Here is a 24,868-nt window from a genome sequence, read left to right on the forward strand (position 1 = left end):
CTCAAACATATACATACAATGATGATGTTTTCTATTTCAATTGAATGATTCACATCTGGAACATATGACCAAAACAATTTGGCAAAAGCCAATAAGCTCTGTTTGCTGGTTACTCTAAAACACTTTTGTAAAGCCAATAAAAAAACTAACTTTAATAAGAAAACGAAAGAAGAAAGACATACACAGAAGTGGTAAGGGACATGCTTTCATGAGTTATTGACATAATGATTGTTCATTTTTCCAATTTAGGAATTCTTTCAGTTCTCGTAGTGAAGAAGATATGTGCTTGCAGCTTATTATTGGTGCCTGAAAAGATACATCACAAAGTTTTTACACATGCCATGATTGGTATAACATCTGGTGGTTTCAGATGAACTTGAGAGTTTTCAGATTACAGTAGTATGAATCATGATCGTTCTTGTCTGATACTATAGTCCCATAAATTTACTCAACGAGTAAATGGTTTTGGGTGGTTACAGTTTTCACTCTTTTTTTTTTTTTTTTTTTTGATCAAACCAGTTTTCACTCTTAAAGCTACATTTCTGTCACCTTGCTATATATATGGTGTGGTAAATGTTTATGTGGATAATCAATTTACCCAGTAAAATGCATATAAACAATATGCTGTTGCCCTTCCTTCTGTTTGTTTTTTTGTTACACTCTACAGTATTTGGTATCTTGAGCTTGAATACTGTTGAGGTAATTTTGGCTAATTCTTCTCTAGTTTTTGGTTTTTTTAATTCGTTGTTAACAATTGTTAGGTTTTGAAAGGTATATAGCTATTTTGGTAAAAGGACACACTGCAGAAGAGGTCCTCGGTCATGTTCATGGCAAACATAACAAAGGACAAGCAGAAGTGGGAAACAGAAGAAAGATAAAAGGTTTCTCTCTTCTTATGTTTTGGGGAAATACATGAAAGTGTACACTAAAGAACTAACAGAGTATATATGAAAATGAGTTGTGTTTCAATATTTTCTATACACTTTTTTAACGACAGTTTTAAATTTTGAGAAGCTATCAGGACTTAAAGTCACCTATACCTCTGATCCAGTTTCTCCAGCCCAGAATTCTTCCTGCAACTCCAGTGCCACTTGATAAGAGAAACTGCCAGAAAAACCAAAAAAAAAAAAAAGAGAGAGAATCTTAAAAATGTTATAGATTTAGAAACAAAGGGAAAAAAAATAGCCTAACAGATTGAATTTTAAGTTCTCAGAGATCAGAAAAGTAGAAAGTAGGAGATATTTACTCAAAATTATCCTTGTCTTCACTTTCGATTCCGGAGTAAAAATTCTGACAAAGACAAAAAAGGATTTTAATTTAGTTATGGCCAGGTGAATTTCTACATGAATAATAAAAGCAGGAGCAGCAGTTCATACCTCAGTGTTACTAATTCCGTGCTGTTGATCCCATTTTCGGCTTTTACCATTGTCACTCTTGAATTTGAACTCCGTGAAGTTACCAGTAAAGAAGGCAGAATCGCCATTGATCTGAAAGTTTTTAAAACCAATCCATAGCAATCAAAGAGACTTTGAATATAGCAAAATTCATCTTCTCTTTACAAGGACAACTAAAACATATTTCGCAACTACCTGGTCAAATCTTTCCCAAACCAAGTCTTGCTCCCTCTGATAGCCTTGATCAGTAACCAAAGTATAGAGTTTTTCGTCACGCTGCAATATGAGACCAAAGAAATGAGAATTAATCATCTAGAATGTTATGTATAAACTCTGTTGAAATCGCTTCTAAAACACATCCTGATTATCGATTTAAGAGACTGAGAACAAAAAAGAAAACACTACAGCTTTATATAATATAAGTAAATAACCTTCAGCATGGTAGAGAAGTGATTGTTGCGGAACAAGACACAAAGTTCCCATTCTTCAAGGTCATTTTCCAAGGTATAGAGCCTGGAGGAAATGAAAATCAATAATTATAAAGATAAAACCAATGTTACCGAAATCTTCCTGAGCAAACAATAAGATCACGCACCCATGCCAAGTTAATTGACTGGCACTATCTTTCAAGAATTCTTTGATCACTTTACCTGAAAATTCAACCATGGTGAAGTTTTCTAGAGAAACTCATAAAAAAAAAAGAATGGAGTTATCTTTATCCATAATAGATAATGCATGTGTAAGAATTTACCCTCTTCTTGCGTGAGCCCATTTCTATCCTTCCCTTCCGAAGAGCTTTGTCCAAGAAGTGACTCGACTTCATAAACTGAAGAACCTAAGCTTACACATCCCTCAGATTCAGACAGGGAGCCATCATCATCCTGGGATATGTCACTAAGATCTGAAAATGCAATGAGCTGGTTTTAGTAAGAAACTTCAAATCTAAACATATATCCAGATGCAAGTTCATACAGAGATACCAATGAGGCTACCTGCATTAACAAAAGTTGTAGCTTCAGACTTTAGTGGAACCTCAGAAATGATGTCATTTTTGGTTGACTCCAGTTTAGTCTTCTCCACAGAGATGGGCGCTTCGGAAGAAGTCGCATGCACTGCAGTCATTTTGCTGCTATTCTCAGTCTCAATATCACCAACCTTCTCATCTTCCAATTCCATTGAAGATAACTGATCATGTTCCTGCGCTACATTGCTCTTTGTAATTGACGTTGTCGAAGATACCTCTTCACTTACATTGGTCTTATTCCCAAGATCACAATCTGTCCTATCTTCTGATTCCGTAGAAGAAAACTGACCATCAAACTTGGACTGCTGACAGATATTCCTGCCAAGGGTGATAGTACAACCAGCTGCAGCGTCCACAGCAGTTACCAATGTGTCATCCTCAGAAATTTGATTTACATCCTCAGATCCAGACACAACCTCTCCTTCATTTGAGTCTCTGTGAGTATCAAAACTTCCCTTTAACGATGCTTCCATTTCAGATAATGTCAAGGCTTTTAGCAGCAGTTCCTCTTCTTCAGTATCTCCCTTTCCCAATCCACGATGCTCTGCAGACGCAGTAATCGACGCAGCAAAATCAACAGAACTTTGATCATTTTGAGCCTTTACAGTCTGTGTCTCCAAAGCAGTAAGCGCAATCTTTAAATCATCATGAGATCTGCCTCCAATTGCAGCAGCAGTTTCCAAATCCTGGAGGAAAAACAATCAATATCGAAACTTTTCCTCAAACTGAAGCAAGAAACACAATCAAATTGATGTACCTGGGGATCAACTAGCCATCCATGATACAAAGGAATCTTAAGTGAAGCAAATATAGCTAGCTCAGGTGTTAACTCAAAATCTGTAATGCTGCAAGCAAGTAAAACATTTTCGGTTATTAAGATAAGAGATTTTCTATGTAACATATTAACAAAAGGATTAACAAAAGGATTTAACCTCTCGAATTTTAAATCGACGATAATTCCATCTGCAAGGCGTTCGATGAGCTCAACATCAATGTACTCGTCTTCATCAGAAAGTATCTCGCCAACAAGATTCAGCAACTTCTCTTCAGATACTTGAGAATTGTGAGTGTCTAGATCAATTCCGTGTTTCAAGATAAGAACGTTACCTGTGACAAACAAATTTCAATAGTCTTGATGCATCTGAATCCATGAAAAACGAACCTAATCCACGATACGACTACTACAATTGTTCCATCAATTTCACAATTCACCAACAAAACCCTAAAAGATTTCAAGATACTGACACCGACATTTCCCAATTTCGTTCCCTAATCGAAGTTCAAAAACCCTAGCGAGAGCGAAATTAGGAGATGTACGTACAAATGGCGATGAGAGGACATGGTCCATTATCGTCCTGGAGAATGATATTCCTCGTTTGTCCACGATACTTAATCTTCTTCGTCTTGTAAAAGATTTTGTCCGGAGGAGGACGAGAGTAATCATCGATGGCCATTGAAGAAGGAAGGTTCACGACGATGAATCGCTCGAATTCGAAAACTGCAAATCGGAGAAGAAACACTTTGCTAACAAATTTCTCAAGAAGCAAAGAAAGTGAGAGAGCATGGGACTGACTTTCTTTATATAAGCAGCAGCATTGGGGGGAACGACGATAAACAAAATTGATTTTGACGAAACCGGAACTAACCAAGCTGTAATTAATATGGTTTTACTAAACCGGTCAAAGCTGACCCGTATAAATTGGCAATTATGTTATGCGTTTACATAATTTGATAGCGATGCCTAATGAGTAATGATACGAAGGCGAATAATTACTACTGGTAGTGGATACAAATTCTATCTATATATACATTTTTGGATGACTTTTAGCAAATAAATTCTGGAGTTGGAATGTATTTACGGATGAATGCCATTGGCATTAATTATTTAAATTTGAAAAATATTAATTAAAGATATTACCAACACGATTTCGAGAATCATAAATTCATATCTTCCTTAATTTTCTGAGTCATTAATGTGATAATCTTTAGGAAATATTTCTCTGTAAAAAAAAAATCCACATTAATGAAGGCATTAAAATCGACACTAACAATTAAATTATTTAGATATTCAATTATTTTAAGATTCTTATATCTTATTTGATATTTTTTTATATATCTCATTCTTTAATTACTGCGTTTATAATTTATTGGTTGTTACCTATTTTTTGGTGAAATTTATTGGTTGTTACTTAATAAGTAATTATAGTGCGTTTATTTTAGTTAATATCTAATTTAAAGGATTTGTTTTCTTTTATTATTAATAAACGAATAACATGTATAGAAATAAAAGATTTTTCTTGCGACTCCATAATAAAAATATTAAACTCTTATTTTCTACATTTCTTACACATAATATCCTCTTATTCAATAACAAAAAATATATATTACATATTTTTAAAAATATTTATAATATTTAAATTATATAAAAAGTTTGTAATATTAATATTATTTCAACTCTATACAAATTTAATATATATGTATATATATCTTATGGGAACCATTTAAAAGAAAATTTTAAATTGACTTGAATTATATAGCTTTTAAATAAAAGTATTATTAAAAAGAAAAATAACTAAATGATGTTTAATTTCACAGGACGGGTAATATGATGGGACGGGTTTGGGTTGATATTTATAAAAGATAGTATATCACGGGTGAAATCCTAAAATTAACAATCAAAATAATCTATCAAACAAATTACATTTTGATTTTTTTAAGAAAATATAGCCCCGCGGTGTACCGCGGGGTAAAATCTAGTAATAGAATAAATGGTAGTGAATATTTCTAATCATGGATTTTAGAGGCCAATCAATATTTTATCAGAAGATCTCCCGTCACATAATACTATAATAGAATAAAAAATTTATGAGATAAAAAACCTATGATATAACTGATAAAGCTCTCTTTTTTTTCATCTAAATTTTTCCATTTCATATAATGTGACTGTGAAATACAGGGTATGATACAATTTTGAAATATAAAACCGACGGAAAAAAAAAAAAAAAAAAAAAAAACAAGATCGTTGGAAATTTTATCCGAAAGAAAAGATCAGTGTTGGAGTTATTTGGAATTTTTTTTTTTTTTTTTTTGTTATTTGAAATTTTAGTTCAACTGTTTCACGCATAATTTATTTGTATTGAATAGTGACGACCTCATAGATAGCAGCCCCTTAAGGAACCAGCTTACGAAAGAGAATATTTTTGGATAATTGGATGTAAAACTACTCCTTTTAGCAAACCACACTTGCTTTTTTCGTCAACTATATATCGGCAGATGTTATAAAATCAATTACATTGATTCTCACGTAGTATTTTTTTCTTTACTTTTTTTTTTTTTGGTTTGGAAATGCTGCATTTCAAATGCATATTATTAACAAGCATTTTAAGTTTTTAAGTACGTTCAATTAGTGAAAAGGATGTGGTCCTCACAGCGTGCGACACCTGTTCCAAGATATGAAAGAATAAACAAGTAGTAACGTATTATCGTGAAAAGCATCCAATAGTGGATAACAACCACTTGCTTATGCAAAGCTTACAATAATTTATAAAAGATTTAAATCGTGGAAACGAATAAAGTAAAAGCTAGAAGGTGGTGGTTATAAATTGCAAGAAACGTATCAAACAAGAGGCGAAGATGACATGTGAAATTGAAAACATATACACGTGTTACCATTTTATTTGTGGCAAGGTCGTTGTAAAATAAAGATTTATTGTACGGACGGTTATTTATCACACGATCAAAGTTCTCTTCTTTTCATTTTTCGCATAAAGTTCTGTTTCATCTTTGGAAAATATAAAAAAGTTTTGTTTCAACTTTCAACTTCTCCTCTAAATCAAGAGGCTATTATAAGAAAAGTAAAAGAGCAAAGCTAATATATTACTCCTTCCGTTTCATAAAGAGTGTCGTTTTAAGGTTTTATTTTTGTTTCACAAAGAGTCGTTTTAGGTTTTCAATGCAAAATTTAATGATTTTTTATGTTTTATGACTATTAGTATTCTGCAGATTGTTTTACTATTGGGCAGATTATGTTTAGGTATATAGTTAATGATGTTTTTGTTTAGAAAAAACAAAAATTTTAATGTTTTCTTAATCTGTGTGCAAAACTCTAAAATGACACTCTTTATGAAACAGAGGGAATATGTATAAGGGTAATGTTCCTATCAAAGAAAATATATAAATATTACAGTGAGTTATGTAGAGTTATTTGGTAAATTTAAAAAGCAGATTATAGTAACGAAAGTGAATAATACTGTATCTCTTGATCAGATACATGTATAGACTTAAATATGTCCATAACTGACTGAAATAAACAAATTTATTCATTTTTGTGTCGAAATCTTTTACTAATTTCTTAAAATCTATATATACATTTTTGAATGACTTTTAGCAAATAAATCCTGGAGTTGGACCTTATTTACGGATGAATGCCATTGGCATTAATTATTTAAATTTGAAAAATATTACTTAAAGATATTACCAATACGATTTCGAGAATCATAAATTCATATCTTCCTTAATTTTCTGAGTCATTAATGTGATAATCTTTAGGAAATATTTCTCTGTAAAAAAAAAAATCCACATTAATGAATGCATTAAAATCGACACTAACAATTAAATTATTTAGATGTTCAATTATTTTAAGATTCTTATATCTTATTTGATATTTTTTTTAAAATATCTCATTCTTTAATTACTGCGTTTAGAATTTATTGGTTGTTACCTATTTTTTGGTGAAATTTATTGGTTGTTACTTAATAAGTAATTATGATGCGTTTATTTTAGTTAATATCTAATTTAAAGGATTTGTTTTCTTTTATTATTAATAAATGAATAACATGTATAGAAATAAAAGATTTTTTTTGCGACTCCATAATAAAAATATTAAACTCTTATCTATATATACATTTTTGAATGACTTTTAGCAAATAAATCCTGGAGTTGGACCTTATTTACGGATGAATGCCATTGGCATTAATTATTTAAATTTGAAAAATATTACTTAAAGATATTACCAATACGATTTCGAGAATCATAAATTCATATCTTCCTTAATTTTCTGAGTCATTAATGTGATAATCTTTAGGAAATATTTCTCTGTAAAAAAAAAAATCCACATTAATGAAGGCATTAAAATCGACACTAACAATTAAATTATTTAGATGTTCAATTATTTTAAGATTCTTATATCTTATTTGATATTTTTTTTTAATATCTCATTCTTTAATTACTGCGTTTAGAATTTATTGGTTGTTACCTATTTTTTGGTGAAATTTATTGGTTGTTACTTAATAAGTAATTATGGTGCGTTTATTTTAGTTAATATCTAATTTAAAGGATTTGTTTTCTTTTATTATTAATAAATGAATAACATGTATAGAAATAAAAGATTTTTTTTGCGACTCCATAATAAAAATATTAAACTCTTATTTTCTACATTTCTTACACATAATATCCTCTTATTCAATAACAAAAAATATATATTACATATTTTTAAAAATATTTATAATATTTAAATTATATAAAAAATTTGTAATATTAATATTATTTCAACTCTATACAAATTTAATATATATGTATATATATCTTATGGGAACCATTTAAAAGAAATTTTTAAATTGACTTGAATTATATAGCTTTTAAATAAAAGTATTATTAAAAAGAAAAATAACTAAATAATGTTTAATTTCACGGGACGGGTAATATGATGGGACGGGTTTGGGTTGATATTTATAAAAGATCGTATACCACGGGTGAAATCCTAAAATTAACAATCAAAATAATCTATCAAACAAATTACATTTTGATTTTTTTAAGAAAATATAGCCCCGCGGTACACCGCGGGTTAAAATCTAGTAGATTACAAAATCGGACGGTGAACGTTTGGAGAGAAGCGAAGATCGAACGGTGCATGAGTGAGTGAGTACCTAACCACTTACTTTGTCCGAGTCGAGCTGGCAATGGACAAGGATGCTGGATGTCCTCAGGTGGCACTAGTGAAACCCACTTTGACGGACACCGGATCTGTAGGTTGTCGGTTAATATAAACACGTGCCAAAATCTCCCCCATTACCTACACAATATCTCCTTCACTTAATTATGTTTAAGATGTAAGTTTACAATTAAACCAACAATATAAAATAATTAACCCATAAATCTCTCCATTTACCTAGAAAATAACAAAAATAACGCTCAAACTTTTTTAAAAGTGTGATATGAATATCTTTTAGGAAAATTCTCAAAAATAGCACAAAAATAAATTTTGGTACCAAATTTATCACATAATCTCTAAAGTTTCAAAAAAGCACAAATTTAATATTTAAAAAACTAATATAATTATTTCATTTGATTGATGTTTCACACGATTTCAAATTGTAATTAGTTTTATAATTCAACATAACTAGATAAGGGTAAATAGTTGTTATGTAAACTCATTAATGTTAATTTTAGAAATTTAAAGATTGTGTGATATAATTGTCTATAAAATTTGTTATTTTAGAGTTTTATTTTATAGTATTTCTCTATTTTTTTTTATTTTCTTACGAGTGCGAAAAGTTATATAAATTAGAATTTTTTTCAAACAACTGTATTGAAAATATAAAATAACACTTATTTTGAAACAAAATTTTAAATCTAAAATAACACTTTATATTAAACAGAATGAGTAGTATATTAACGAGGGGTTTTGTATGTATTATGATTAGGCGATTTAAGTTCTAATAGGAACTAATTGATAGCATGATTCTTATCCATGTCACACTTCATTGGAGATTATTCTTCCTCCTTTTACTTATTTTATTACTATTATAAATTGGCCTTCAATTTGCATTAGAGTTTTTACCAAAAGAAGAAAGAAATTACGTAAGGGTGCTATATCTAAAAAAAAAAGTGATGTACTACTAGGCAGGTCTAGGTTTATATAGACTACCATAGGCATAAGAGAAAATGGCAAATTTAAAGCAAAAAATAAGGCTATGATGTCAAATTTCACTCATAAAGAGAATAACTTTGGCCTCCCTCGCTCTCTCTCTCTTATTTTTTTTATGGTTCTCTCTCACCCCTCCTCCATCATAAATCTAGGGCTTTCCAAGGATCTCTATCACTCCCCCCTCCCAAAATCTCGGCTATTTTTTCTCTCTCCGCTCACAGAGAGAAGATAGATTATACATATAGAGAGACAGATCGATTCAAAGAGGGTAAATCTCGAAATCCATCTTCTGTTTGTGGTTGATCCATATTCTATATATAGAAAAAGGTTCAAATCAAATATTTTTTCTTCTTTTATGTTCTTGGTCACTTTTGCAGTTTGAGTATGTCTCTACTTTTTTGTTCTTGATCTGAACCATTATCCATATAATATAGTTCTAATTTCTGGTTACTATTCGTTTTATTTGGTTAAATAAATATTTTGTTTCTTGTGTGATTAATTTTAAACAGAAGATTTGGATAAAGAATAAATTAGAAGGATGGTGAGGGGCAAAACGGAGATGAAGAGGATAGAGAACGCAACAAGCAGGCAAGTGACGTTTTCGAAGAGAAGAAATGGACTCTTGAAGAAAGCCTTCGAATTATCTGTTCTTTGTGATGCTGAAGTTGCTTTGGTCATCTTCTCTCCAAGATCCAAACTCTATGAGTTCTCTAGCTCTAGGTATATCTCTTAATTAATTTTGTTTATCTACGTGTGCAAGATCGATTTACACTGATCAATTTTTGGATCCGATTCGACTAGAGGGGCTAATCCGGTCCCATTTTCACCTTAATTAGTAGATTCAATGGATTATTTGGTTATACGATGATAAAGATCTGATAGGAGAGTGATATAATGGACATTTTGCTTTTAGGAAAAGTAGTTCGGAGTAAGAATTTGGACTATACTTTTATGGGATTGAAATAAGTTATAGTTACCAGATTTTTATGGCACTATAACCTATGAAATATGTGTATATATATATATATGTGTATACTTGTTATGAGCCATCCATTTTTCTCTGTAGATGAGTTGATCTTTCTGACTTTCTCTATTTACCGAGATATTTTTGATATGGAAACAACTTTAATGCAGAGATATTTTTGATGTTTATTCACTTATAACAAATTAAGAAGAGTTTGGCTTCAATGCTAGCTATATATGTATGTAGCAAAATCTATGACTTTTGAATATATATATAATATATACATGTTCAAATTAGCCCTATATGTATATTATCAGCATGTTCATAAATTAGGAAAATAGTCATATTCAGAATTAACAAGAAATTTCCTTATTTAGATATTTCCACATGTTTATCGCTATGCTGTAATTTAATATAAATGCACATACAGTATGTGTGTCAGTAGGAATACTCATGATTTATGACAGATTTATCTACATGAACTTGTAAACGACTGAAATTAACAATGTTAGTTTTCATTATGGTTTGCATGATACATATCAATAAATATATTTGCACATGTGTGAATCAGGCATGGTGAGTTGATGATATAACATATTCTCATTCATGCGAGTTTACATGCTTCTTTTGTACTATATGTGTATGTGGATGTGCATATGTATGGGAAACTATATATGTATGCATGGATATGTAAAATTTAGCAACAAATTAAGAGTCATTTTGCTTCGCTTTTAACAATTAAATGTCTTTTGAGCAAACTCAAGAGAGGGTTAATTAACCACAATTAACTAGGTATTCTTAACCACATAATCCTTGTTGTCACTGCTTAATGATATTCTAAAGGTTTAGCTTATTAATTTCAATATCGATTTGAGCGTGTCCATGTGCATCTATATATACTTGTCTCTTTATATATATTGGTGTAGCCATGTAAAATATTGATGCATGATTTTGAATCACAAATCTTAAATACAATATTGCTATTTCCTTTTGAAGTAAAGAGGGAGCACTCTTTTGTTTTCATATAACCTAATAATTTGTTTCGAAAATAAATATGTATATACTCCCTCTATATCATAAAGAATGATTTTTGAGGTTTTATTTTTGTATCAAAAAAATTGATTTTCTATAAATTTTTATCAATTAATGTTAATAAATTGTGAATTTCAAGAATCATTAATTGAGAATTTTCAAATTTGATGAATTACTATTGGTTAATAGCTATGAGAATTGGTTTGGTATGAATAAATTGTGTATTTATAACTAAACATTAAATGTTTTTCTTAATTGGTGTGAAACTCTATAAAATCAATATTTTTGATACAGAGGTAGTATAATATATGCTCCTCGAAAAAAGATATCATATCCTAACTTTTGGGAACAATGCAACTAAGCCATATCTGCAGGATTCTCTAAGTTTCTCTTTGTTCACAGTTCCATTTAATCAAATATTTAAAGGTCATGATGATATATATATTCTAAATGCAATAAAGAAATGAGAATTGTGTTGATATAAACTCACATATTTATGTACTTTTCAGTTTTCACACATATATGACTACTTGATTTTGGTATTATTTACTATTGACTCCACACTTTCGTTTTTCTTTTTGTTGATTCATTTCATCAGTATAGCAAAAACAATTGAACGCTATCAGAGACGAATAAAAGAAATTGGGATTAACCATAAGAGAAATGATAATTCTCAGGTAAATTCTCATTCATATTTCGGGTTTTACATATTGTGGACGTATAATTTTTTTGTGTGTTCTAAATGTTTCACAGACTAAACTACTTTCACTTGACAGCAAGCGAGAGACGAAACATCTGGCTTGACAAAAAAGATTGAACAGCTAGAGACATCTAAGCGGTCTGAAACTCAAAATATCCTATGAGAAAAATCATTTATATAAAATTAGAAACTATAAGATATTTTGATTGTTAAATGATTGCAGAAAATTGCTTGGAGAAGGCATTGATGCATGTTCTATCGAGGAGCTGCAACAGTTAGAGAATCAGTTGGACCGAAGCTTGAGCAGGATCAGAGCCAAGAAGGTACTATATATTTATATAAGAAATTCACATTACATGTTCATATACATTCATACATACACACACTCATTTCCAATAATGATAAGTGAAACTAGGATTAAGAATATTATATATACGTTGATGAGAAATTTTTATGGTTACTTAATATGATGTAAGTTATAATATATGCACATGTGTTTGCGTTTTCAAAAATGATTTTACCATACAAATCTAGTCATCATCTGCACATGTAAAAGATATTTGTTAAAACCAAGATTTAATTTGTTTGTACGTTATAAAGAAAAAAAAAACAATTTGTTTATCAAAATTCAAAACCATGCATGTTGTTCTATTAAACAGCTAACAAACTGTATAACTGCGGTTTATGGCGTTCCATGCATGAGTCCTATATTTTATGTCTATGTGAATGATTTGCATGGCCTCACTCATATTATCATCATATCCTTGCACTAATGAGTATATATGCAAATGTCTCTATTCATAAATCTATATTTAATGTTGAAATTTGCTTACATCTATATGTATATTCAATTGTTTTCAGTACCAATTACTCCGTGAAGAAATTGAGAAGTTAAAGGAACAGGTAAAACAAAATTCATCCTTCAACTTTTTTTGCTTTCTCTAAATTTAGTTACATAAAGAATCATCCTCGTTCTCCATATTAATACTTCATAAAACTGTTCCTTGTCAAAATCTTAGGAAAGGAATCTCGTTAAGGAAAATAAAGAACTGAAGGAGAAGGTACATTTTAGTTTCTAAGTTTTTTTTTTTTTTTGGACAAGATTTTATCGTTATTTTATGAATATTATTAAATGTTATAATATGTTGCTGATTAGAAGAGTTTTGGTGAAATTGTGTAAATAAAAGTGGCTTGGAATGGGAGCACCAACAATAGCATCATCACAATCAACGTTATCATCATCAGAAGTGAACATAGATGACAATATGGAAGTGGAGACTGGTTTGTTCATTGGACCTCCTGACACAAGACAATTCATGAAAATTTCTCCTCAAAATTAATCTCACAACTTCTTCAAAAAGAATGTTTAACTATATCATGTATGCACTCTTTGTCTTTATATATTTTCGTCCAAAAATCTGAGATGTAATATTTAATATGTTCTTAATCAAGGAGTTAAACTTAAAATTTTACCTGTAAATTACGTTTCTATCACTTCTATATTTCACGTTTCTATCACTTCTATAGTTCTTCTATGAAAAAATTGGATATAAAGGGTAAATAATTAAATTATTGTCCATCTATGCATTATATATTTATAATTGATCATATATGTTTTAATATTTGTCATATATGTTTTAATATAATTAAAATCCCATTTTGTCCCTAGTTTCTTTAAATCTTGCTAAACTATAAAAAAAGTTTCCAAAATTAATTAGATTTCTTTCTAAAAGCAATTTGGAAAAAAATATAGGGCAAAAACAATATTTATTTACTTTCTAAATTTTTTGCCTAAATAATTCCAAATCTTCTTTTTATTTGATTTTTTTTATGGTAATATCTTCTTCGATTCTTTTGACGTCAACTTCTTCGATTTTATCTTTTGGTAGTTTTTTGGATTTTTTCAATTCTTTGGAGCTTGTATATATATGTAAAATTCTAGATTTCTTTGCATGTGTTGGATTATTGTAGACCTAAAATTTGTAGACATATACATTTTTCAAAATTTGTAGACGTAAGATTTCTAAACTAATTAGAATACATGATCTAAAGTTTGTAGACATAATCTTAACCTTAATATTCAATTTTATCAGATGTAATATTAACAATATTCAATTTCTTTATTTAAACATTTATTTTCCTTTTTTTAAAAAATAAATTCTAAATTATATAGAATTTGTTTTCTATTTTTTGTAGAATATATAAAAAAAAAACATAAGAATGTGTTTTTAACAATTTTAGAACATGGGTAAATTTTAGAAAAGATATTCTATTTTTTCTAGAAGAAAGAGAAAAGTATAGAATATGTATTCTAAATTTCGTAGAAATTAACTATCTAAATACCGTAGAACAAAAATATGTTCTAAATTTCGTAGAACATATAAAGTGCATAGAATACATTATCTAAATTTAATATAACATAAGCAATATGTAGAATACACATTCTAAATGCAGAATGTGTATTCTAAACTTCGTAGATCATATTTTATTTATCCAAAACGGTAACAAAACGATATATTTTCGACATTATAAGTATCTTCATGACTTTTTTTTTCATTTGCCTACAAATTGTTTGAAAAACTAGTTAAACCAACTACAAAGAGTAAATTAGAAAAATGTGATATTTAGTCCTAGAATGCATGGATGGACAATAGCTTAATTATTTATCCTTTATATCCAACTTTCTCTTCTATGGATGACTATGAGGGACTTGATTATTATTTACAGAATACCAAAATTACAATTGAACAAACCGAACTAAACCAAATCGGTTTAATTATTTAGTTACGTATTTACAAAGAGAATAACAATGATTAGCGACATAAGCCTTTAGGAGTGGGGACTCTCTAACGAATAAATTGAATTGCGTACTGTCGCTTTCCGTCGAATTTAATTCGGTTTGAGTCATTTCCTTTTCACTTTTTATTGTATAGTTTGCGTTTGTGTATTGCACTTTTGATATTCTCTCACTAATTCAATCATCATATTCACCATGTATCCTTCCTTTTGTAACACATTCAGTGCCGTGAGTTTCCAACTTTTTGGCCAATATGGGTTGTATCATTTCTTCTCGGAAGAAGAAACCGGCGACAAAAGGGTTGCCGGAAATCCGTCCTCGGTTCCATACTCTTCCATCAGAAAGAAGAATAGCTGAAGATGACGCCCCAAAGGTATCAGAATTGTTGAAGATGAGTCATGATAAGTTAGGTTCCAAGGAGCTGAAGAGAGAAGAAAGTGTTCTTGTTGTTAATGTTCATCCTCGCTCATCGGAATTAGCTGCCTCCGGTTGGCCACCGTGGCTTATCTCTGTTGCTGGTGAAGCCCTTGTCGGTTTGATCCCTGGCCGTGAATCTAACTTTGAGAAGCAAGAACAAGTCTCTCTCTTTCTCTGCCTTTCTTTGTTGATTCTCATCTGATAAAAAGACTTATTCTCTGTATTTGCAACAGATTGGGGGAGGAACATTCAGTAAGGTGTTCAAAGCTAGAGATCTTCTCCGTAACAAGACCGTGGCTTTGAAGAGAATCCGGTTCGATCTCAACAACTCAGAAAGCATCAAATGTATAGCCAGAGAGATCATAATCCTGCGCAAGTTGGATCATCCAAATGTCATTAAATTGGAAGGGTTGATGCTCGTAGACCACGATTCTTCAACCCTTTACCTGATCTTTGAGTACATGGAACATGACCTCTTGGGACTCTCTTCACTACTCGGTGTCCAATTCACAGAACCTCAGGTATTCTTTATTGCTTCTATTCAAACTCTTTCCATTACTTGGTGTCAAATTCTCAGGTACTCTCTTCTTCTTCTTCTTCTTCTTCTTCTTCTTCTTCTCTGTCAGGTTAAATGCTACATGAGGCAGCTCTTAAGAGGGCTTGATCATTGCCACACTAATCATGTACTCCATCGGGATATAAAAAGCTCGAACCTTCTGATCAACGGTAATGGAGTCCTCAAGCTTGCAGATTTTGGATTAGCTACGTTCTTCGATCCTCATAACAGTGTTCCCTTGACAACCCATGTTGCAACTCTATGGTATCGACCTCCTGAGCTTTTGCTTGGAGCTTCTCATTACGATGTTGGGATTGACTTGTGGAGCACAGGCTGCGTGATAGGTGAATTATATGCCGGAAAGCCTATTCTTCTTGGAAAAAATGAGGTAAGCAATTACATTCCAATCAGTCTTGTTCTTACCAGATAAGCATAGCCTCAGACTTTTTCTCTGTATTCTCATGTTAAGACAGACCAACTGCACAAGATATTCCAGTTGTGTGGATCACCTTCAGAGGATTATTGGACAAAACTAAAGCTGCAGCTTTCAACTCCACTGAGACCCATGTTTCCATATGGATCACATATAGCAGAGAGATTTAAACAGTTTCCAACTTCTGTTACTTCACTCCTAGAAACTTTGCTCTCAATAGATCCAGATTTTCGAGGCACTGCAGCTAGTGCTCTCAAGAGTAAGGTAAGTTTGGATTTTACATATTCCTAGGTAGAATGTTGGTTTGTTGTTCTTATGACTTCAACTGATTAAACTCTTCCACTGTCAAACAGTACTTTAAAACTGAGCCATTGCCTTGTGATCCATCTTGTCTACCAAAATACCCTCCCAGTAAGGAAATCAACATTAGAATGCGCGATAAAACTAGAAAACAAGCTTCACAAATTAGAAGAACAGGCGAAACTCAAGCTGTCCAGCCAATTCTAGCAGACCCTTCTCTCACAAAGCCGGTGCAGGTATCTCTACTCTTTAGGTTTCTTGAGTCTTTTGGCAGAAATATCTGAAATCAAAGTTATGTATATGCAGAGAAAGTTTTCAGATTCCAAGAGCAGAGACAGTTCATTTACAAAGTTTTATGAGGAAGACGAGACTTCCAGTATACCAGATCTTTCTGCTGGGAAAATGCAAACATCTTCGGACATGATAACCGAGGATGAAACTAAAGGGAAAGTCTCTTACACAGACCCATCTAGAGAAGAACAGAATCTAGGCGGATCAATGAAAATGGAGGAACGCATACCTTGGCCACTGAGTCCATCTAGAGTTAACCCAACAGCAATTCTGCCTAGCCTTTACGAGAATGGAACATCTTCGTCGGGAGGAGGACTAGGAATCAGACCCACTCTGATTGAGAATTATACTGTCATTTAGATTCAATATAGAAAAAATAGACAGATTCAAACACAAAATAAACATTATTGGTCAGTATCTTGCTTTTATTCCTCAAAAAATGCAGGGCATAACTCAGCCGTAAGAAAATACAATCCAAAAGGTACAAGAGTTCACTGATTTGGGAGAAAATTTGACAACTTCAAACCACCACATTATTTCAACGGTTGCCATTGAAGGGTTTCTCCAGCAAACATAGGGACGATCTCTCCGAAGGAGAAGTTGAAAACGTCTGGAACTTTCCAAGGTGATTTCTTCAGTGTGACCTTTGACGAGTTTCTCGGTAGGCCATAAAAATCAGGTCCATTGAAGCTTGTGAAAGCTTCCAACTTGTCAAGCGCACCCGCCTGAATGTTAAAGAGGTAAAAGTTATGAACATAAGTAAATCCCAAACTGCGAAAGTAAACTGTTTCAAGTTACAAAGTTTACCTCATCAAAGACCTTAGCGTATAAGGACAAGGCAACGGGAGCACTGTAAATACCAGCACATCCGCAGGATGATTCTTTTCTAGTCCGCTCATGTGGAGCACTATCTGTGCCGAGGAAGAACTTCTTGCTTCCACTAGTTACAGCTTTAACAATGGCTTCTCCTGTACAATGAAGTAAAAACAATGATCTTCCGAAAGCTGCTGAAAGAAATGAAATCTTAATGTTCTAAAGGAAAGTGAAGAACATACGATGTATTTCTCTTTTGAGAACGGGAAGACAGTAGTTGTGAGGTTGTAATCCACCTTGGAAGAGGGCATTTCTGTTGAGAAGGAGATGTTGTGGTGTGACTGTTGCACCCACAGACCCTATAATCAACAAAAGAGTATGAGCCAGGCAGATTAACAAAAACCAAAACACAAGAAATGAAATATAAGATAGTTACAAAACCTTCTTTGCAAGATTCAACAAAATTCACAGCATCCATGGTAGTGATGTGTTCCATCACTACTTTCAGTTGTGGAAGGCGTTGGATTAGAGGCTGCAGAACTGTCTCAATGAAGATTTTCTCGCGGTCAAAGACATCAATACTCGGATCTGTGACCTCCCCATGAACCTAATTAAAACATTCCTCAGAGAAGACAGTCTAAGAGACCAAAACACTAATCTAAATATGCTGTGTGATTTATTTACCAGCAAAGGCATGTTTTGTTTGACCATCTCCTCTAGTACCGGTAAGCATTTTCCAAAAAGGTCCGTGACACCATCTTGAGAGTTGGTTGTTGCTCCGGCAGGGTAGAGCTTCACCGCATAAACCACACCACTTTCCCCTAATAACGAGATCATATATGCATAAATTGAACAGTCGCAAGTAAAATCTCAATCTGAAAGATGAAAATGTATCTGACTAGTTTTGCAACATGATGGATGGACCAAGCACAAATACTTACTTGCAAGCTTGATCTCATCAGGTTGAGTTTTGTCAGTCAAATAAAGTGTCATAAGTGGATCAAAGCTGCTCCCATATGGCAAAGCTTTCATGATAGAATCCCGGTAAGCAACAGCAGCTGCAGTGGTTGTAACAGGCGGCTTGAGATTCGGCATCACAATCGCTCTCTTAAAAATACTCGCACTGCACACACCTTTTATTATCATGTACAGCAAAAGCATAAACGCAAACACAAGATTGTGACTGAGGAGTTCATAAATGACAAACAACAATGGTTCCACATGAGACACATATAACAAACAAAAAAAGTGGCTGCAAAACAAAGCAAACCAGGGAAAAAAAGAAAGATTGCAAGAAGTTAAAAGACCTGTGGGGAACAACAGCATGAAGAAGATCAGCGTCACGGAGATGAAGATGCCAATCATCAGGTTGAGTGATAGTGAGCTCCATTCTTACTGCTCTCGTCTTCACTTTGTTACAAGATCTGTCAAACTTCAACTTGTGAGATCCAAATCCCTACATAAAGAACAGCTGTCACAAGGAATTAAATAAAATAAAAAACTGGGTCACGTGGTTTGAACTAGAACAAGAAGACTCAAAGGAAGAGTGGTGTACATACACTACTAGTACAAGGAGAAACCAAAGTCTTTATCATCTCAAAGCTCAAGGCTTTGCAAGATTCACCTGTTCAAAACACCAATAAAGAGAACAAACACATTGTTCATTCGACAATTGATAAAGGATAAATTTGTCAATTCAATTAGAAAAACAGGGAGCGAAGAAGGTTAATACCGAGTTCACGAATCGAGTCGTCCCTCCTTTCACGCCGCCCAATTTCCCTCTTTTCCTTTTCAGATTAAAAATGACAGCTTTTTTTTTTAAACCCAGATTCCTTTCAAATTGGACCTAATTTTATTCTCCTCTGTTTATAACTATTACAAGAACACCTAAAAATCTAAAATTCCAGAAATCCTAAGACAACGATGAAGACATGAAAATTAAATCAGATAACACAATCAAACAATTGGGAACGGTAACAAAGATGAAAGTGTTGATGAAAGACCAGTGGCTTAACTTTAGATCAGAGCAGCGAATCGATGAGATCGATCTTCCATATTCAGTCTCAACAAAACCAAAATTAAACGTGTAATTCTGCTAGTTCTTCTCTTTGACCTTGACGAACAGGTACCAAACTGGGAATAAATGTAGATTGCGAAAGTCCAGGATCAGTTTTACAACGATGAACACATGGAAATTAAATGAGATCACACAATCAACCGATCAAATCGAACAATTGGGAACGATTATATTTGTTAAAATAAAATGACTTACACGCTCGATACCAGCCTCGATGGCCTGAGTTTCCGGTTAAACCGACTCGCTCGATGCAAAACCGATACCGAAGACAAGACTCCTTATCACTGGAAGTCCGAGTTCTGGGAAAGACCAGTGGGTTTTTGTCGGGATGTAGTACAGAGGATATTAGAAAGACCAGAACTATTCACACAATCACACAACGTATCTTTAGACCAGTGGCTTAAAGCAAATAATGAATACATAAAAGAGATGAAAAGAACTTACATCCAGAATCATACAATCAAACATCAGATCTACAAACAAACAAGAACAAGAACAAACGAATGATTAGAAAGAGATTTACCTTTTTTTAATAAGAAGATCGAACAGTGGCTGGGAACAGAGATCAAACGGTGGAATAAAATTAAAGTTCTTTTCTACAATGAAAAAAAGCGGTTGTTAGGTTTTGTGATAAAGAAATATATCAATGAGAGGATTGAAAGATCGCAAACATTGGAGAAGAAAACTTACAAATCTCAGCCGTTGGATATTTTTCTTTAAATCTGAACCATTGAAAAAAACAAAAGCATATTTTTTTTAAACGCTGATGATGTCAGCGTAAAGAGCTTTTTTAATCTGAACCGTTCAATATTTTATTTCCTTTAATCTGAACCGTTGAAAGATGCTGATGACGTCAGCAGACCCATATACAGATAATAGATTCAGATGAAAAAAGACAACTTTTATTGGGTTTTTTTGGTGTTTCATGATTTTTTTTTTTCTTTTAGTTTGGTTATTCCTGAATTTTGTTTCTTGCATGGACTACAAATAAATAAGAGAAATAGCAACTGAGTATCGTTTCATTACTCGAACCGTTCTTTCATTGGCTCAGCCGATATGGACCCGCGTCATATTCTTTCAAACGTTACAGATATAATAATTAAGATCGAATTTCACAGAGTTTGATGTCCGAATTGCTTTTTCCCGGTGGGACTTTTATCCTTCTAATGGAGCTTTTCGTTACATTTCAACGCCGGCTAAGTAAGGTGAAAAGAAAAGGCCAATTCAAGAACGTTAATACTCTGTTTTTGACATGTTCCATATATTGATATGTTTTCCATTTTTGATATCAAAGATTCTCCAACAGTGAAAATTGTTTTCCCAACTCTCGCCGTTGCATTAGCCATCGTTGGATGTCTTTTATTGGAGGAGGAAGAAGAATGACGGATCCAGAGAGACTTACCAAGAAATTGATAGTTAGTCTCTTCATTTTTTTACCAACATCGAAGATTTAATATTTCTTTCTTTTATAGTTGCAGAAGTTGATGCTGTGTCTCCAAGGAGAATAGGCTCGGGGGAGGTGGATTTGGTCCAATGTACAAGGTAAAAAAATGAACCTGCATTTGATCGTTATTTTCGCTTGGTGATATATATCGAATTACCTTTTCATATATCACCAATCGATTGTATAGGGAAAGCTTCAAAATGGTCAAGAAACAGCGTTTAAGAGATTGGCTATACGTTCAGGACAAGGAGAAGAAGAATTCAAAAACGAGGTTCTGTTATTATCAAAGAGAAGCTTCTCATTTATGAGTTTGTTCCCAATTCAAGCCTTGATCATTTCATGTTCGAGGTTGCTAAATCGAATTAAACAAACCAGTAGATTTTACATCTTTAAGGGCTAATTGGAGCACGCAGTAGTACAACATTATCGTCAACATAGCTCAAGGGATTCTCTATCTTCATGAAGATTCTCGTCTCAAGATCATTCACCATGACTTGAAACCTAGTAACATCCTGCAGTTAGATTATCAGATGAAACCTAAGCTTTTCGATTTTGGAATGGCAAGATTGTTAGATTCATATGGTCTGACACAAGGCTTAACAAGAAGCAGAGTCATGGGAACCTATAGACTATAGTAAGTTCTCGAATATAACTTACCGATGATTCTTTTACCTCAACATTCTTATACCTTCTCATGTACAATAGCTTTCAACCAAACGGTGTACCTTCTCATGTACGTAAACTTGAGTCAATTAACTTAACCAACAAGCATTTACTCTCTTTTGAGTTACTAATTTTAATTTAAAAACCGGTTTATGCCTGGATAAATTGGCGTGCGGCGAATCGAGCCCTGGACATTGTAGATTCAGTGATCACAAAGAATATTTCAAGAAAAGAGATGATGAAATGCATTAACATAGGACTCTTATGTGTTCAAGAGAGTGTAATAAAAAGACCAAACAGGAACTCAATAGTAACTCTCTGACTCTTCCGATTCCATCAACACCTGCGTCTGTTGTCCACGACGATTCAAGTGAAGCTCCTCGAGTTTCACAAGTCAAGGTTTCAAACTTTCAATCACTGAGTTTGAGCCACGTTAAAGATCGGTTTAATCCGGTTCAATCGTGTCTGCTTCAGTAGATAGGAAATAAGAAATCAAATAACTAAACCGAGTAAACCAACGGAATTAAATTGAACCGGTACTAAACCGGATAACTTTGGGTTCGACAACTACAGTACATGAGTTAGGTTCGGTTAGAGCCGAATCTGTGTCATTTTGTCGCAACGAGATGGCTAAGTTATCCAAAAGACGGTTAGAGCCAGTTGTTAGCCCCACCATGACGACACATGGGGAAGCTCATGCAAAGATTAAGAAGAACACGTGGCACTCTCTCGTGTTCAGAAAATTTCCAAAAGAGCGTTCAGATTTGGGCACGGAAGTGTGAAACGTGAAGCAACGAATCCCTTTTAAACACAAGAACCAACCTTATACGCATCACAAAAGAACCCTAAATTCCAGGAAGATTGAAAAACCAAATCTTCAAGCAAAGGAAAAAAAACTCAAAATTTGGGTCTTTTATTTCTTAAAAAGTTACAAGCTTTTGATTGTGGTTTCAGTGTACGAACACGCAAGAAATCGCGTGAAAAAATTGTATCCAAGCTTCGGAGAAGATCTCTCTGTATTTAGTGGTGCTTTGTTTCTGTTCTAATTTCTGAAAAATTGAAGCTTTTGATTTGGTTTCAAGAGAGCAGAGAGATGTGTAGTTTGTCGGCGAATCTGTTGCTACCAACGAAGCTGAAACCAGCTTATTCAGACAAACGGAGTAACAGTAGCAGCAGCTTACTCTTCTTCACCAACAGAAGATCCAAGAAGAAGAATCAATCGATTGTTCCCGTAAGGATTTGTTCTTATTAATCATTTTGAAAAAGGAATTTTTATGTATTGATGGAAGTTCTGTCTTTTCTCATCTATGTCTGGATTCAAGGAATTTTGAGTGCCTACATATGAATCTTAGCATCTAAGTAACAACATATTCGAATAATTTGAGAGTTTTGTTGCAGGTGGCAAGATTGTTTGGACCGGCGATTTTCGAATCATCCAAATTGAAAGTATTGTTTTTAGGGGTTGATGAGAAGAAGCATCCTTCAACGCTCCCTAGAACTTACACACTCACTCACAGTGACATTACAGCTAAATTAACTTTAGCTATTTCTCACTCCATAAACAATTCTCAGGTAAAGACACCTCTCTCTCTCTGGTCTTAGCATATCTACACACACAAACAATGCATAGTAGTACTCTGTTTATATGGAGCAAATATTAGAGGCTTATGTGTGATTGTTTTAGCCTATGTATGTTTCTATATTTACCACAGTCTTTAGAGGCTGATATGTATAGCAATGTTGTGTATAGTTGCAAGGATGGGCAAATAGGCTATACCGAGATGAAGTTGTGGCAGAATGGAAGAAAGTGAAAGGGAAGATGTCGCTTCACGTTCATTGTCACATAAGCGGTGGCCATTTCCTTTTAGATCTCTTTGCAAAGTTTCGATACTTCATCTTTTGCAAAGAACTACCAGTGGTAAGTTCTCAAATTCAAAAGAAACTTTTTCTTATTGGTTTCATGTAAAAATTGTTGAAGGCTTTTGGATATATATAGGTGTTGAAGGCTTTTGTGCATGGAGATGGGAACTTGCTGAACACTTACCCTGAGTTACAAGAAGCTCTTGTTTGGGTTTACTTCCATTCTAATGTCAACGAGTTCAACAAAGTCGAATGTTGGGGTCCGCTTTGGGAAGCTGTTTCGCCTGATGGTCACAAGACTGAGACTCTTCCCGATGCTCGGTGCGCGGAAGAGTGTAGTTGTTGTTTTCCAACCGTTAGCTCGATTCCATGGTCTCATAGTCTTAGTAATGAAGGTGTAAATGGTTACTCTGGGACTCAGACTGAAGGAATTGCTACTCCTAATCCGGAGAAACTCTAGTGATTAAACATCAAACTACAAGTTTTTCTTTTGGTTTCTGGTAGTTTGTATAAAAGTGAAAAGGAAATGGCAGGTCTTTCCTTTTGGTGGATCTAAATATTGGTTTGGTGTACATAATGTGGTATAGGAAAATAATGATTATCTGTAGGTTAAATACAAAAATTTAAGTTAAAAATGTTTGATACTTTGTGTCTACTCTTTAAGTCTTGACTAATCATAGTAGTATTAGTATTAGTATACTAGGTAGTATTTCATCCACAAGATCAAAATGTAAGTTTGCCACAATTTATCTATATTAAAGATATAGTACTGCAACATAAAGATGAATAAGTTGTTGTTTCATGAAACTATATATTTTTTTTAATATGAAAACATTCATGAGAATCATCACCAATATAAAAATGCTAATATCCGAAATAAGAATAGAATTATATCTTTAAAAAATATGAAAACATTCATGAGAATCATCAACAAAGTAAAGTAATATAATAGACGTATGTATATTAAGGACCGAATTCGACGGTGTAACACATGAGAAACAAAGGAGAAACGTGAAGGTAAAGAGATGGCAAAAGACTTATTAGTCTATGGTGGTTTTACAAAGCGTATCAGCCACTTCTTGCTTTTAATGTATCCAAATCATTTTCTTGGATTTATTTGGTCTTTTTCTTCATATCTTTTTCATTTTATAACCAAATAAAGATGACTTTTTTTTTCT

At 32.9% G+C, this 24,868-nt stretch overlaps 5 protein-coding genes across 19 annotated transcripts; 3 read left to right on the top strand and 2 right to left on the bottom strand.

The window, feature by feature from the left end:
• Positions 1–10: 10 nt before the first annotated feature.
• On the bottom strand, positions 11–4,211 carry LOC9303813 (ubiquitin carboxyl-terminal hydrolase MIY1). The gene is made up of 12 exons (XM_021017733.1): positions 3,740–4,211; positions 3,351–3,525; positions 3,176–3,263; positions 2,387–3,104; positions 2,146–2,295; positions 1,990–2,044; positions 1,826–1,907; positions 1,590–1,670; positions 1,377–1,487; positions 1,247–1,290; positions 1,041–1,104; positions 11–306 (listed from the first exon to the last, which is right to left on the bottom strand). The coding sequence occupies exons 1-12, from the start codon at positions 3,870–3,872 to the stop codon at positions 214–216; spliced, it is 1,794 nt and encodes a 597-aa protein (XP_020873392.1). The 5' UTR covers positions 3,873–4,211; the 3' UTR covers positions 11–213.
• Positions 4,212–9,255: 5,044 nt separating this feature from the next.
• LOC9305868 (agamous-like MADS-box protein AGL19) lies at positions 9,256–13,565 on the top strand. Of its 4 annotated transcripts, none has more exons than XM_021018072.1 (8): positions 9,256–9,670; positions 9,853–10,063; positions 11,938–12,016; positions 12,116–12,177; positions 12,263–12,362; positions 12,901–12,942; positions 13,059–13,100; positions 13,227–13,565. In XM_021018072.1, the coding sequence occupies exons 2-8, from the start codon at positions 9,882–9,884 to the stop codon at positions 13,377–13,379; spliced, it is 660 nt and encodes a 219-aa protein (XP_020873731.1). In that variant the 5' UTR covers positions 9,256–9,670; positions 9,853–9,881; the 3' UTR covers positions 13,380–13,565. The 4 variants fall into 4 exon arrangements, with proteins under 4 accessions (XP_020873731.1, XP_020873733.1, XP_020873730.1 ...); XM_021018074.1 differs by having other exon boundaries at positions 9,256–9,611; positions 9,856–10,063; XM_021018071.1 differs by having other exon boundaries at positions 9,258–9,611.
• A 1,143-nt stretch (positions 13,566–14,708) lies between these two features.
• On the top strand, positions 14,709–17,250 carry LOC9303814 (probable serine/threonine-protein kinase At1g54610). The gene is made up of 6 exons (XM_021017750.1): positions 14,709–15,413; positions 15,487–15,774; positions 15,880–16,197; positions 16,279–16,506; positions 16,596–16,778; positions 16,849–17,250. The coding sequence occupies exons 1-6, from the start codon at positions 15,090–15,092 to the stop codon at positions 17,191–17,193; spliced, it is 1,686 nt and encodes a 561-aa protein (XP_020873409.1). The 5' UTR covers positions 14,709–15,089; the 3' UTR covers positions 17,194–17,250.
• On the bottom strand, positions 17,213–20,354 carry LOC9303815 (dihydroorotase, mitochondrial). 12 transcript variants are annotated; one of them, XM_021017891.1, is made up of 12 exons: positions 20,247–20,354; positions 19,919–20,083; positions 19,662–19,779; positions 19,379–19,433; positions 19,206–19,270; positions 18,954–19,102; positions 18,588–18,769; positions 18,331–18,467; positions 18,088–18,253; positions 17,889–18,005; positions 17,641–17,801; positions 17,213–17,558 (listed from the first exon to the last, which is right to left on the bottom strand). In XM_021017891.1, exons 5-12 carry the CDS (start codon positions 19,239–19,241, stop codon positions 17,367–17,369), a joined length of 1,140 nt encoding a protein of 379 aa, XP_020873550.1. In that variant the 5' UTR covers positions 19,242–19,270; positions 19,379–19,433; positions 19,662–19,779; positions 19,919–20,083; positions 20,247–20,354; the 3' UTR covers positions 17,213–17,366. The 12 variants fall into 12 exon arrangements, with proteins under 12 accessions (XP_020873550.1, XP_020873549.1, XP_020873551.1 ...); XM_021017890.1 differs by having other exon boundaries at positions 19,379–19,558; XM_021017892.1 differs by lacking the exon at positions 19,662–19,779.
• Positions 20,355–22,387: 2,033 nt separating this feature from the next.
• Positions 22,388–24,345, top strand: LOC9303816 (protein STAY-GREEN 1, chloroplastic). Its single transcript, XM_021018011.1, has 4 exons — positions 22,388–23,061; positions 23,229–23,402; positions 23,581–23,748; positions 23,827–24,345. Exons 1-4 carry the CDS (start codon positions 22,924–22,926, stop codon positions 24,148–24,150), a joined length of 804 nt encoding a protein of 267 aa, XP_020873670.1. The 5' UTR covers positions 22,388–22,923; the 3' UTR covers positions 24,151–24,345.
• Positions 24,346–24,868: the final 523 nt, after the last annotated feature.

The sequence above is a fragment of the Arabidopsis lyrata genome (genome assembly GCF_000004255.2).
Source record: "Arabidopsis lyrata subsp. lyrata unplaced genomic scaffold ARALYscaffold_7, whole genome shotgun sequence".
In the NCBI taxonomy this organism is placed as follows: Eukaryota; Viridiplantae; Streptophyta; class Magnoliopsida; order Brassicales; family Brassicaceae; genus Arabidopsis; species Arabidopsis lyrata.

Bases quoted from the DNA above. Each gene is read 5' to 3' on its own strand.
- LOC9305868 (XM_021018072.1), top strand. From the start codon at position 9,882: ATGGTGAGGGGCAAAACGGAGATGAAGAGGATAGAGAACGCAACAAGC. The intron at 12,363-12,900 runs GTACTATATATT...AATTGTTTTCAG, and splicing joins GCAGGATCAGAGCCAAGAAG to TACCAATTACTCCGTGAAGA. The intron at 13,101-13,226 runs GTACATTTTAGT...TGTAAATAAAAG, and splicing joins ATAAAGAACTGAAGGAGAAG to TGGCTTGGAATGGGAGCACC.
- LOC9303814 (XM_021017750.1), top strand. From the start codon at position 15,090: ATGGGTTGTATCATTTCTTCTCGGAAGAAGAAACCGGCGACAAAAGGG. The intron at 15,414-15,486 runs GTCTCTCTCTTT...TATTTGCAACAG, and splicing joins ACTTTGAGAAGCAAGAACAA to ATTGGGGGAGGAACATTCAG. The intron at 15,775-15,879 runs GTATTCTTTATT...CTTCTCTGTCAG, and splicing joins TCCAATTCACAGAACCTCAG to GTTAAATGCTACATGAGGCA.
- LOC9303816 (XM_021018011.1), top strand. From the start codon at position 22,924: ATGTGTAGTTTGTCGGCGAATCTGTTGCTACCAACGAAGCTGAAACCA. The intron at 23,062-23,228 runs GTAAGGATTTGT...GTTTTGTTGCAG, and splicing joins AGAATCAATCGATTGTTCCC to GTGGCAAGATTGTTTGGACC. The intron at 23,403-23,580 runs GTAAAGACACCT...TGTTGTGTATAG, and splicing joins ACTCCATAAACAATTCTCAG to TTGCAAGGATGGGCAAATAG.
- LOC9303813 (XM_021017733.1), bottom strand. From the start codon at position 3,872: ATGGCCATCGATGATTACTCTCGTCCTCCTCCGGACAAAATCTTTTAC. The intron at 3,526-3,739 runs GTACGTACATCT...TGTTTGTCACAG, and splicing joins ATGTCCTCTCATCGCCATTT to GTAACGTTCTTATCTTGAAA. The intron at 1,291-1,376 runs GTATGAACTGCT...TGTCTTTGTCAG, and splicing joins ACGGAATTAGTAACACTGAG to AATTTTTACTCCGGAATCGA.
- LOC9303815 (XM_021017893.1), bottom strand. From the start codon at position 19,241: ATGATAAAGACTTTGGTTTCTCCTTGTACTAGTAGT. The intron at 18,006-18,087 runs GTTTTGTAACTA...TGTTGATTATAG, and splicing joins TGTTGAATCTTGCAAAGAAG to GGTCTGTGGGTGCAACAGTC. The intron at 17,802-17,888 runs GTATGTTCTTCA...TTCATTGTACAG, and splicing joins TCTCAAAAGAGAAATACATC to GAGAAGCCATTGTTAAAGCT.